Source organism: Jaculus jaculus, chromosome 17 (genome assembly GCF_020740685.1).
Source record: "Jaculus jaculus isolate mJacJac1 chromosome 17, mJacJac1.mat.Y.cur, whole genome shotgun sequence".
In the NCBI taxonomy this organism is placed as follows: Eukaryota; Metazoa; Chordata; class Mammalia; order Rodentia; family Dipodidae; genus Jaculus; species Jaculus jaculus.
In genome coordinates, this window is record NC_059118.1 from 58,837,383 (window position 1) to 58,851,838 (window position 14,456).

Sequence of the window (14,456 nt, forward strand, 5' to 3'; positions counted from 1 at the left end):
TCCTCTGTGGTCTGGAGTCAACACGAATTTAAAGTGAATTTCAACACCACTCAGGTGAACTATATCGTCCCCATTGAAGGAAAGACATTTTAGCTTAAAGCTGTACGATAAGGCTGCGCCCCTCGTCACAGAACACCTGGACTCAGGTGGGATTCGGGGCAGGCCTGCAGAAGCTGTCAGGCTGGACGGCTGCCATGAAAATGGCAATAAAATTTCCTACTTGTTCATTTCAGCACATGGAGCTCACATCTAGAGGGGTGTGGGGGACTGGGTCTTAACCTTCCTAAAGTTCTCTATGGAAAATGCTTCCAATGTCACAAACTCTAAGGAAGTATCTAAAGTCCATCAACTCATTCAGTATTGAAAATAAGTCATTTAACTGCTATTTAAGCAAGTGCTTTTCTTTTTCTTTATATGGTGGAAACTGTAAAAATATTCTACCCCAAACTTACTTCTTGATAACAGTACAAGTATCTTAATTTTCAGAAGAAGCCAAGCATAGTGGGACACACCTGCAATCTCCATAGCTGAGAAGCTGAGTTGGGAGGATCACAAGTTCAAGGACAGCCTGGCCTACATGGTGAGATCCCATTTCAAAACTACAACAATTATAATGGAAAAGAAAATTTGTCATCTGTGGTAGTGTCCTCAAGCTGCCAATCATTTAAACAGAGCTGCTGGGACAACTTCTAGTACATTTACAGGGTTCAGAAGCTCATGGATTAAGTGTTCCCCTTTCTACATATTTACGTCACACTCGTTTCCAGTTTACCTAGACACGCCCCCGAAGGGGACAGGCATGTTGCTGAGGGTAAATATACTGCAGATGAGGGCAAACACACCACCTCAAAAGACAAATGCAGGAAGGCCATGCTGTCCCGACGTGCATACAGATTATTTTTCAATTACAACAACAGCTGCATTACACACAAGTGTGGAACATTCTCGTCTAAACCAGCACTTCTGCTTCTGTCAACCAACTGAACATAGATTTAAACCATGATGCCTGATTTCTGTTTGGGAAAGGGAGGAAGATTTTAAAGAAACTGCTAAGTACATTAGCTCTCAGAACCAGGGAAGGATTAGATGGAGCTCAGTGCAGTGTAAAGAATGTGAAAATGAACCTTCTGAATGAGGAGAGATGATTGCTGACCTACTCTTAGCTCAGCTCATTCAGAAAGCTGGTATTACTGCTAACTTAAGAAAGAATTCACCAGCATGTCTCCATGTTCACTGAAAACACTTCATAAATTCAGCATTAACGACCCCCCCGCCAGAATTCATAGCTGTCTTCTGAGATAACTTCAGAAACCTCACCATACAAACACACACACAACACACACATGTGAACATGCACATGCACACATGCAATGAAATGTAACTGCGGGAGCATGTGTGATCCGTGAAGACCCCCTAATAAACAAGCAGCTCAGAGACCTATGCGGGCGGCTATCGTCTGAACAGTAGGGAGAACCGCACTCACGTAACGCAGGGGACTTCATCCAATAAATATGCTTTTGTTTTTGTGCATTAAGCACTCAACACTTCTTTCTCTCCAAACTTCCGTCTGCCAAAAAACTGGTACCATGCATTTGAAGAATGTTAAAATTTTAAATTGAATAATGTTCTTTTTACCCTGAAGAGTTTTAAAAGAACAGGAAATTAAGGGCAGCCAGGAGACTATTTGATAAGCAGTCAATCTTACCCACTGAGAACCCACCCTTGAGTATGTAAACAAATAGTAATTTACAAATTATCCAACTTGTGTTCCTGACCTTGTGTTCTCTGCAATCTAAATCCACCCAAACTTCTTTAGTAATTTTTTTCACATTCTTAGTATCTTACAAACAAAATGGGGGTGTGTCAAGAGATCTGCCTTAGAGACTTCCTGGGAGAATACTTCCAAAAGCACTGATAGCCTACTATTTCCTGGATTACAAAATGGTCATAAACCTACAATAATGTCCAATTTTTAGGTTAAGGACAATCAACCAAGGCAAAGCACAGCGTCTTAGTGAAGGTCAACTCTAAGTCTGTACAGTGCGCAGGATGACTGGAAAAGGTGAGTGGTGAAGGAGGAAAGCTCCACCCGGAAAATGCGGAATGACTTGGATGGACAGTGAGTGAATGTTCAGGGTGAATCCAAAGGAACTGTAGTAATGAATGCACCGTCAAAGGGGAAAACCTGACCGCAGCTTCTCTTTTTCTACTTTAACCAGGAGGGACCAGGACCTGTCACTGAATCCTGCATCTCTGCCATTCCCCAGATGTGTCCTCACATAAAGTGTTAGGGAGGCAGTGGGAGTAAGATTAGAGAAGGTTTCACTTTGTTTTTCTGTTTTTGTTTTTCGAGGTAGGGTCTCGCTCTAGCCCAGGCTGACCTGGAATTCACTATGGAGTCTCAGGGTGGCCTTGAACTCACAGTGATCCTCCTACCTCTGCCTCCCAGTGCTGAGATTAAAGGCGTGCACCACCACGCCTGGCAAGGTTTTACTTTTTTAATCTTCTGAAAATATTCACAAGGAAAATGAAAGAAAACAGGTGAATTTTACAAAAATAATATTCAACTGGTATTGCAAAATATAATTTAAGACTTCTGTTAACTATCTCTTAAGCATTTATTGTCAAGAACATGCTGCTTTGCCACACGTGGGCACTCTCCCCTCATGCTCTCGGCAACCACAGGAGACACTGAGCACGGTTTAGCAGTGTGGACCGGAGCTCAGAGAGGGTCAATGGTTTACTCAGGTCCGAACACCAGCCAGGGTCAGAGCCCGCCTGGCCTCTGTCAGGTCAGAAAGAGAATGCTGGTCCAAAGTCACAGTGACATCTCAGGCACTGAAACTCCACTCAGTGGACAAAATGGGGAAGTGAGAATTGGGGATGAGAAACAGGACCTGAACCCTTAGAACTCACAACCGAAACATTAATTGGGTTTGGGCTCTTGGTGGACTCAGGTACAGAAATGTCTTTGTGACCATCTGTGAACTTAAAATAGATAAAACTGGGGCAGCACTTGCTCACAGATCTGCGAGAGGTGGCCAGACGGAGAGAGCTGCGGAGGGCTGGCCTAGGAACAGTCTTGAGGCGGCCTGTGTCCCTCACCTCAACTAGAGGTTCTCAAATACCTCTTCTAACAGCATTCTTCACTTTTAAATTACCCTTGTTCCTCAAGTCACAGAGAAGATATGTCAAGGCCAAATCCCTGCAGGCTCAGAAATGTAGCCATGGACCTCTATACTAAGAGAGCACACTGGGCAGGAGCTCAAACACTGTATGGTAAACATCGGGATTTTAATAAACAAACTACAGGCCCTGAATATAAGCATCCCTTAGGACTGTCCTTGCCCCAGGGAACCAATGAAACTGTGCCACAGGGCACATCACTTGGGCCTCTTTTGAAAGGTCTTAAGCTCTGTTTTTAGCCAGCTTGAGGCCCCCAAGTCTGATCTGTCAATGCTTCTAGTCAGTATGTTAAGTACTAACTTTGGGGCTATACAAGTTTCTTCTTTGGGGAGCTGATTTCACTAAACATTTTAAATCTAAAGACATGCCAGCAGCAGCAGATCCCCCTTCCTTCCTTCACTTGTCATAAGGAAAATTTCCTGCCTGAAACACATACAAATTTTAAGAAAGTGTGGCCCAACTGCATCACAGAGAACTTCTGTTGTGTCTCAAGGGTCTCCAGCAAACCTTCAAACATCCTCAAATCCACTTAAAGATCCTTCCACTAAACAAATGAACTTCTCTACCTGAACAGGAATGCATTCATTAAACAAAATCTTCCTGATCAGACTGTATTCATATATAGCTCTCTATATATGTATATAACAATATATTTGAGTGAATATATAGACATATCATTAAACATTTCTTAGCTCTATAGGAAACCACTACCTTCTTAAAAATCTCTGCATGTAAACAGCTGTTAAAGCAATTCCATCAATTTACACTAGTCAAATGTATTTCCAAACAACATGAGTGAGTTACACAAAATCCCAATGGAAATAACTGAGATCAAAGAGACCCTAGATTGAAATCACACACTGTCAATCTTTAATGTACATCAACTTGACAATGAGATAACTGCAGGACGCTCTACAAGCTAATTATTAATCACTCAATGATACTTCCATTCTAGAGTAGAAAGGGGAGTTTAAATCTCATTGGTCCATTCACTCACACATTCAGTGTGTCTAAATTATTTTGTTCTTGGCTTGGGACTAGGAATTCTGCACTCCATATTAGCCAGACCAGGACAACAACCGTCCTAAATCACAGTGTGGCCACACAGAACTCAGTACGCATTCTAGATGTCGGAAGCTATTTCCACAGATTGGTATTTCCACTGGGAAGGACCCAAGTGCTTTAAATAGCACTTACGCCAGCAGGGAGAGAAAGTGGTCTGAGCCTAGCAGAAAAGGAAAAGCTAAACTGACTTGAAAAAGTTATGCCTAAGTTTAATTTTAGAAAACAGTAAGAGTACAAAGAACACATGAAAATAATAGTAGAGTTGTACACAAAATATAGAGAATCAATTTTAAGATTTACTTCAAGGGTCTCCAAGCATAAATAATTAGTTATTGATTATTTTGTTAACTTTCCAAGCCACAGTATTAGTAAATCCCTAAATTGGCTTCCATACTGGCTGAAGAACCACCCACCAGAGCTTAGTAAGTTAATACATCCTTCTTTCAAGAGAGGAAATGAAATGGGTGTTGATAGCACGAGTCTTAGCACTGAGTGCAATCTAAAAGCAGCCTAATGTCTAAGCAGCAGCTGGAGCCCTGGGCCACCTGCTGGGCCATCCCTCCCGCTGCCACGACCAGCCCTCCTCCGACGGCACACGTGTGACTGTACTAGCGCTCCGGGCCCCGCCACCCAGGACTCAGCCCAGGTCTGGATGCGTTGCCACTTCTTGCATTTTTAATAAGCAACTGCATATTGCCCCAATCTCTTAGATTGTTTTATACAGAGGACATTTCCACTTTTAATCAATGTGACCAGAGTTTCTAGTAAACTTAATAATCCACAGACACAAACTTAACTCATTCCTGCTGTAAGAACTGAAAACTAAACTGAGTCCCTTGGACATGTGTTCTGTGCTATAGGGAAAGGGCCAGTCTGTCAAGTCTTAAATTTTACTCTATTCCCTGTTTTTAGTTAGGGTAATAATAACATTGCCACATATACAAAATAAGATGTTTATTATTCTTCCTATGTAACTTACTTATTACCAATCTATGAATGAGACTTTTTATTTCCACAGCCTAATTTAGGCCACTCTAAGTAGTCAGCACTCCAGAGCGAGAGACTGCTTCATCAAAAATCACGATGCACGCACTGAGCGATGCCATCACACTGCAATGCCAACACGGTGCTTCTCCACGACATACGAGGCAAAAGTTTTCCTTAGAAGGGTTGGAGAATACAACATGCATTTCAGACTTTTTCTTACAAAAGTTATAAGAAAAATTTCAAATTATATTTTTATGACACACAAGTGACTGTGTGTGACCCATAAAGTTTTGGGATTTGTATGAATAGAATATTATGTATGAGGGAATTCCTAAAAGGGTGTTATATTACTGAAAAGTGTGCACCCTACTTTGAGTCCTTGAAACAGTTTAGCCAGTCTTCCATTAAGAAGACTATTATTACTCACATAATAATACCTCAACACATCAAAGCCCTAAGTCCCAGAATGGCTCAGCATTAAAAACCAAACAATTTCTCTCATATTAAAGGACTCTGAATTTAGCATTCACACGGGGTTTAGCTTGCAAAAAAAGTCTTCCTACGTTACCTGAATTCATGTCAAGTGTGCTCACAGCACTCATCTACAGCTACATGATCAATGTCAACACAAAGAAAGAAGTTTGGCACATGTATCAATTTCTCAAAACGTCCCTGTAACCTGACACAACACTGTTGAGAGTGGTGATTTCAACACCAAGGTTAACCTGGCTGGCAGCTGAACAAGGTGCTTCTTCTAGCGGCTTCCAGTGCCATCTCCGTGCACCTTGCCTGGCCCGAGGCACGTGAGGTGCAGTGCGGTAGTGCAATCACTTGAACGCCAGAGGGCAGGCTTTCCACGCGACTCAAGGGGTTTGACTCCCTCTGTCCACACTCTTGTACATTTCCACTGGTTAACAATTCCATTTTCAGGGAATCTGTACAACCATTTCCTTAGGTAAAGACGATGTTCCCTCAGAAACCTCAGAGTGTAGCGAGGATCCTTGAAAAGGAGATGATTAATGTCAACACAGTCTGCCCAACGCCCCACACGAGCGCCTCGAGCGGGGCCATGTTCTTGCCAGCCACCCTGTAGATGCCCGCCACCGCCGCACCTGCAGGAAGCAGAGACAGGGTCAGCACTGTGTTTCAATGCACCTTCACCCGACATGCTCACCACCCAGTGAGAACCGGCTCGCACCTTCACCCGACACACTCACCACCCAGTGAGAACCGGCTCGCACCTTCACCCGACACGCTCACCACCCAGTGAGAACCGGCTCGCACCTTCACCCGACACGCTCACCACCCAGTGAGAACCGGCTCGCACCTTCACCCGACACGCTCACCACCCAGTGAGAACCGGCTCGCACCTTCACCCGACACACTCACCACCCAGTGAGAACCGGCTCGCACCTTCACCCGACACGCTCACCACCCAGTGAGAACCGGCTCGCACCTTCACCCGACACGCTCACCACCCAGTGAGAACCGGCCTCGCACCTTCACCCGACACACTCACCACCCAGTGAGAACCTGCTCACACCTTCACCCGAGACACTCACCACCCAGTGAGAACCGGCTCGCACCTTCACCCGACACACTCTCCACCCAGTGAGAACCGGCTCGCACCTTCACCCGACACGCTCACCACCCAGTGAGAACTGGCCTCGCACGTTCACCCGACACGCTCACCACCCAGTGAGACACCGCTTCTCCACCAGCACACATGTTCTAAGCTTAGTTCATGTGGCATCCAAGTACCAAGTATGTTCAAAAAATTAATCATTTATTCTTGTAATCTTTTCCCAGGCTTTCAGTTGACCAGAACACACCATTCTTTTTATAAGCACACCTACCTAATGTGCTGACAGTTACAAATGATATGGCAGATGAACTACTTAATAAAACTTCTAAGGTTAAAGAAAAATATTCCAAGTGTCTTTTCTTGTTGATTTGGAATAAAATAAATTCTTAAATGTTGTATAAAGTATAGGGATACATGATTAATACATTTTATAATGTACCAAACAGTTCACTGAAGTACACAACTGGAGTTATTTGCTCACTAGTATCTTCATCCCTCATAAAAGTGAAAGGCGATCTTGACTGTATTCTAGAGATTTTTTTTGAAGATAATAGATGCTTCCCAAAATGACAACATCTCAGCATTATAAAGACCTTCAGAAACTCTGACACAATGCTTAATACACTCTGTCTAATGATGCGTGCCTAAGAGGTTACTTTCCAAAGTGCACTCAGAGTAATAAAGAAGGAACATTAATATTATAATACCTTATAGACCAAAGTGGCCCTGAACTATTTCTCTAGTTAAAAAAAAAAAACAAACCTACTTCCAAATCCTAGAATGGTTAAAGAACCTAAAAAAAATAATAGAAACAAACTATTCCAAGATACTGAATTACTAGTTACTGAGGCATAAAGCTATTCATAAACATTAGCTGAAGATGCAATTCAAAAAATGTGAGCCAGGCTGGAGGGATGGCTTAGCAGCTAAGGCACTTGTCTACAAAGCCAAAGGACCCAAGTTCGATTCTCCAGGAACCACATAAGCCAGATACACGAAGCGGCACATGCATCTGGAGTTCATTTGCAAAGGCTGAAGGCCCTGGCACACCCATTCTCTCTATCTATGTCCTTCTCTCTCTCACAAATAAATAAATAAATATAAAAAATGTGAGCCAACAACTGACTCCTTGTACTTCACTTAATGTTTCCCAAATATAAAAGTAAAAGTATTATAAAATGAAAGAAAACTAAGATAGTATTATTCCCTCATACTAGGTATCTTGCCAGGAACTTTGCAGATGATTCTTATTTAAATGTCACATAACCCCTTCGTGGTAACACCTAGCAGAGCTTGTAAGAAACTGGGTAACTAGCCCAAGACACAGAAATACAAATGCTAGCTGCGGGCTGATGTGTCCCTAAGTCCCCAAATCATGTGATTATTACACATACTAATGCTGAATGATGTAAACTTCCTGTGCTTACATAAGACTTCTGGAGTCAAATCCAAGTTCTACTACTTGCAGCTTGTTACTCTGGGCAACCACATATCCTCTCCTGCCTGACTTCCTATGAGATGGGTGAGTGCGGAGGTTAGGAGAAGTCACTGCACAGTGCGTGGAAACAGCCGCTACATTTTCCTGTGCCAGGCAATGCCAGACTGTACTTCCAGATGAGTTAAGACTGGTCCATACTCCAGTCACTCGGAGCAGTTGAGTTTTTGGATTTGTTTTTGTTTCTGTCAGTCTGATGGGTTAAGGAATGTTAGCTCTATGAAAATATATAATTCCCACTGACAATTAATATGGTTACACCAAGGCTTCTGTTTCTGTGAAACTCTTGTCACACCTTTCGTTCATTTTTCTAGTGTTGTCTTTCTCTTGTGTTTTAAACAACACAACTGAATATTAATCTTTTTACATGTGTATGTCAATCTGTGCTGGAGTTTTCACACCTTCAGGAGGGAGTCCCTGAGCTGAGCAACAAAGAGTTAAAAGATCGCTGGTGGTCTTCACAATCTGGTGAGCTATGAGACTAAAGTGCCAGGCAAGAAAGACGCAAGGCGGGCAGCTGGCAGTCAAGATGCATGTTTGGAATGTCCACTGTCAGCAAGGACAGAAATAATCAATTAGAGGGCTGGAGAGATGGCTTAGCGGTTAAGCGCTTGCCTGTGAAGCCTAAGGACCCCGGTTCGAGGCTCGGTTCCCCAGGTCCCACGCCAGATGCACAAGGGGGCGCACGCGTCTGGAGTTCGTTTGCAGAGGCTGGAAGCCCTGGCGCGCCCACTCTCTCTCTCTCCCTCTATCTGTCTTTCTCTCTGTGTCTGTCACTCTCAAATAAATAAATAAAAAATTTAAAAAAAAAAAAAGAAATAATCAACTAGAAAGGAGGGAGATCCCTGAAGAGAAGACTGGCAGTGGGAAGGTGAGTGGAGAAAGCAGCTTGCACGTGTCTCTGGAGGTGAGGAAAAGACAGACACCAACACCAGGGGAAGAGACATCACTGAAGAGAAAATGCCACAGTGTCTGCGGGGCGCACCAGGGAGAAGTGATTTCAATTGTCTGGTGTGGTTTCCTGACAAAGAAAAAACGGGAACGGAATGGGCAGAATTTATGTTGATAGTGTGTGATTTCAAATTCAGTTTGTGCAGTTAGATCAGGGCTGTGCAAGCTGCCATGACAGGCCAGGTTTGACTCAAGAGTGGCCTTGCTGCAGGAACTGATTAAACACACACACACACACACACACACACACACACACACACACACACAAGAAAAACCACACCCAAGTTAGAAGAGTGGAAAGATGGAGCTCCGCACCCTGAAGATGTCACACACAACATGATACCAACAACAACGAGGAGATGATGAATTTCTAGCAAACAGTGGGATAAAACTGACTTACAATTTCAGATGGAAATTGAATTTAATACCCCAAAACGGAGGCAGGCTGAACAGGGAATACATCGTGGTATCAGTCCTAGACACCGGCTTTGTGAATGAGCTCCCCATCTGCACATTGCGCTGCGCTGCGCTGTGCTGTGCCCAAGGGCAGAGCACCTCCTTCAATCTACAACAGTTACAGCTTGGCCCTTCAAGAAAAATGCTGTTGATTCCTGCCCCAGAAAAATCAAAGGCTTTAATAAAAATGGTAAAACTATACCATAATCTGAAGACTATATTTTAAAATATATTTTTATAATGGCATGAGAGCCTCTCAAATAAGGCCCTAAGTTATAAACTATAAGGCAAAAAATTATATGTTTACATTGAGATTTAAACATCTCTATTCCATAAGTGACATTAAGGATGAAGAGAACTGATATGAGATTGAGAAGTTACTTGCAAAATCCCAAACCAACAAAGCCTACCTTTTTTGGGGAAAAAAAAACTGTTATTTTTAGTTATTTATAATTTACTTATTTGAGAGAGAGAAAGAGAAAAGGAGAGAATGGCGATGCCAGGGCCCATAGCCAGCCACTGCAAACTAACTCCAGATGCAAGCACCGCCTTGTGCGTCTGGTTTTATGTGGGAGCTGGCTTTGCAGTCAAGTACTTTCTGTAACTACTAAGCCATCTCTCCAGCCTACCTTTACCTTTAATCTTTGAGAAACACTGGCAATTCAGTGAGAGGAACAAGAGCAGCCAATGAGAGCAGAGGACGTAAGAAGCACTGTGCAGGGAGGGAGGAGCTGTGTCCGCGCCCACTGAGCACCAGAGGAGGTGTGCGCCTCAGCAGTCACCAGCTAAGAGACGTCACTTATGACTTTAGACTGGCCAAAAATAAAAAATTTAAAAGCTAAAACTAGGCATTGCATAGAAAGAAACTGAGTCATAGTTTTATTTTTGCTTTTTCTAAAACCTAATTCTGGCATTAACTATTTATATAAACCAAAATGGAAAAAAATCAGTGCTTTTAGATAAATTCTTCGTAACAAACATAATAAATATGTATCAACATCTTACTGGCACGGCTACTTAGCAACATTCACTTCCTGTGTGGTGCGAGAGTGACACCTTTACCCAGCAGGCACGGGGTGAAAGTGCTGAGGACAGCTAGAAGAAGGATTCACCTACGATAAGGATAGCGATCAAAACGATTATCACAAAATCTGTCCAGAAGTCAGTCAACTTACTAGTGATCATGGCTCCCGTGACAGAGGCCAGGAAGCCCACGCTGACGGCGACGACCGAGACGACTCTCCCGTGCCGGTGCCGCTGCAGCATCACGAACATGAGCACGCCGGCGGCCCCGTGGACGAAGAGCGAGGAGAAGAGGGCCCACAGGAAGACCCAGTACCACATCTCTGGAAGGAGAGCAGAGCGTCAGTGCGGCCGCGCTCGCCCTCGCGCCGGGACGCGCGGCAGTCAGGCAGCGAGCAGGGCTCCGCCTGGGAAGCTCAGTGACAGCGCACCTGAGCCGGCCAGCGCCCGTCTGACCCACGGCAGCGCGAAGTCACGGGCCTCGTCCTCACCGCTGTTCACGGGGACAGAATCCGTCCATCATTCCAGAAGATAAAGACCACACTCTAATGTTCTCTACTATCCCAATTATTACGTGGCCACCCACCGATTGTCTCCTAAACCCCATACATTTGCCAACTTCTTGAAATGACTATAAAAGTTAACTGATGGTTATGTGATATATATTTTTCTGGTTTTTACACCTAAAAGCACTAAAATAATTTTAAAATTTATGCCTTAAATCAAATTATCCCAGAAATCATTAGTCAATGATTTTAAGGATTTCAAACAGTTCACCCATAGCTCCCCACTTTATATACTGTATGTATATCTAAATGTATGTATGTATGTATACGTGTACATATATTGATTTTTCAAGGTAGGGTCTCACTCTAGCTCAGGCTGACCTGAAATTCACTATGTACTCTCAGGCTAGCCTCAAATTCATGATAATCCTCCTACCTCTGCCTCCTGAGTGCTAGGACTAAAGGCATGCACCATTGCACTCAGCTTTTAAAATATATATGTATTTAAAAGTCTTTGGAACAGGGCACATGCCTTTCATCCCAGCACTTGGTAGGCAGAGGTAGGAGGATCGCTGAGAGTTCGAGGCCACCCTGACACTACATAGTGCATTCCATGTCAGCCTAAGCTACAGTGAGACCCTACCTCAAAAAACAAAAACCAAGTCTTTGTCTCTTGTTGTCCTAATACCCCATACCCAGTCTTCTCAAGTAACATATTCTTGCTTCAGTGGGCCAGAATCTGCTGCTCAGGTCGCGGCTGGGATGCGGCGGCAGAGCACGCCATCCTCTAGAGTGCATTTCCTTCCCACCAGGATGCCGCTACCTTCCAGGCAACCGACCAAGAGTTCCCAACAACGATGCCATGACCTCCAAACGCCATCTCCCTGGCCACACCTGTGAGGGACATTAGGGCAATTGATCCTCTGGGACCAATTGGAACTCCAGGTCTGGAACTCACTCCTCATCACACAAAGAAACCCACAGTACAGAAAAGTAGAAAACACATTCACTAAGGGCAAGACCCCGCCAAGGAACCTGTCTCATTACTACCCCTAGAGACAACCGAATACCCCACCTTCTCTGTAAGAAAATACCTTTTCAATTTGAACTAGTTCAGGCAAAGCTTGCTACTTCTAACTGAAAAGCTATCTCCAAAATGCACTCTTATCCTCCTGAGTATTAGCCTAGGTATGCAAATATTCTGTAGGACAACAGATTTCATCTGCCTTGTGTTAAATGTTCACTCTCAGTCAAGTGTAAAAGTCACTTTAAAAAGGGGGCACAAAGCTGGGCATGGTGGCGCACACCTTTAATCACAACACTAGGAAGACAGAGGTAGGAGGATTGCCATGAGTTCGAGGCCACCCAGAGACTACATAGTGAATTCCAGGTCAGCCTGGGCTAGAGCAAGACCCTACTTCATAAAATAAAAAAAAAAAAAAAACAAGACCCACATAAGCCAGATGCACAAGGGGCACACGCATCTGGAGTTCGTCTGCAGTGGCTGGAGGCCCTGGTGTGCCCATTCCCACCCCTCTCTAATAAATAAATAAAATATATTTTTAAAAAAGGGGCACAAAACTGCCCATTAAAACCTACTTGTACAAGCACAAGGTTGAGATATAAAAGAGTGCAGTGGCCATAAAGAGAAGACAGTATGGCAGTTCTTCAGAAAACTAAGCCGAGAATTTCCATATGACCTGGCAGCTCCACTTCGGGTGCACACCCCAAAGGATTAAAAGTAGAATCTCCTGGAGATACTGGAAGCACGAAGCCTTTCACAAGGGCTAAGAGGCAGAAGCAACCCACATACCCATGAACAAAATACAAGAACAAATGTCACAGATGCAGCGATGGAAAATTATTCAGTTTTCAAAAGGGAAGTTCTGTCAAATAGTTTAACATGACAATCCTTGAGGATATTTGCTGAGAGAATGAGGCCAGTCACATAAAAACTGACAGTCAGTATATGATTCTACTTACATGAGACATCTAAAGTAGTCAAATTCTTAGAAAACTCAATGGTTACTGCCAGAGACCATCAGAGATAATGACTATATAGGCTTATAGTTGAATATTCCTTTATTATTATAATTAACTCATAGTAATTTTACAAATTAATGTTCTTTAGTGTGACATTTTCACACTCTCCATGTACACCCACCTTCCTTTCTGTCCTCTCACCCTCCTCTGCAGTTTGTTCTGCAAGATGTAAAAGATGTGCAGCTCTGTGGCAGAGCAATGTAAACATGCTGAACTCTGACAGAATCACACACAGAGCAGGAACTTTATGCCCCATGAGGTGCATCTGTATCTAGTAAATATATCTGGTGTTTGTGGCTGGTTCCTGATATCAGGCACTGTGTTAATTTCCTGAGACAGAAGTGTCATTTGCATTTTTAGTAGGTCTCTTTTCAGCATTCCTGAGTTTATGCTAACGAGGTGACTTAGAGTGGACCCTACATAGCCTCAGACGGCACTGGTCACCAGGAATGAGAGGACGTATAGTGGACCCTAAATAGCCTCCTAAGACAGCGCTGTCACCAGGAACGAGAGGACGTATAGTGGACCCTACATAGCCTCAGACGGTGCTGGTCACCAGGAACGAGAGGACGTATAATGGACCCTACATAGCCTCAGACGGCACTGGTCACTAGGGAGATGTCATGGTTTTCAATTCCACCTACTTACCTCCAAAAAGGGGAGGAGATCTGGAGACTGACCTCTAGAAAGACTACTGAATTACTAAATTTGGCCATCCCTCAGGCTACTGAACATGTGGAAATTCTGGCTAATGTGATCAGAGACCCTGAACATTCCACCAGCCCACCTCCACCCCTCCCCATTCCTTGTCCCATTCATGTCTTTTACTGGATGTGTCTTTATAAGCAAACAGGCAAGTATAGTGCTTCCCGAGTTCTGTAAGCCATCCAAATGGTAGGGGAACCTGTAATTCACAGCTGGTCAGAAGTACAGAATGACGTCTGAGTAGATACAGTCTTGTGGGACTGAGCTGTTAGCTTGGAATCTAATGTTAGCTCCGGGTACAGTGTCAGAGTGGAATCAAAGGACACCTCACAGGTGTCCTAAAGAACTGCTTGGTACGGACCAAAAGAAAACACCAGTCTGGTCACACAATACTTCTCTGTGAAAGTACAGAAAACAATGAGTGGGTTTCATTACCTATGTTTCTGACCACTGT

At 43.7% G+C, this 14,456-nt stretch overlaps 1 protein-coding gene across 2 annotated transcripts in view; it reads right to left on the reverse strand.

Moving 5' to 3' along the window:
* Positions 1-3,454: 3,454 nt before the first annotated feature.
* The window catches only part of Tmem170b (transmembrane protein 170B), a 32,843-nt gene continuing 21,841 nt past the window's right edge, over positions 3,455-14,456 (reverse strand). The window contains exons 2-3 of one of the 2 annotated variants that reach the window (XM_045137077.1): positions 10,901-11,071; positions 3,455-6,350 (exon numbers count right to left, since the gene is read on the reverse strand). In XM_045137077.1, the coding sequence (XP_044993012.1) occupies positions 6,220-6,350; positions 10,901-11,071 (302 nt within the window). In that variant the 3' untranslated portion in view covers positions 3,455-6,219. The remainder of the gene's footprint in view (positions 6,351-10,900; positions 11,072-14,456) is intronic. The other variant, XM_045137078.1, reaches the window with a different exon arrangement.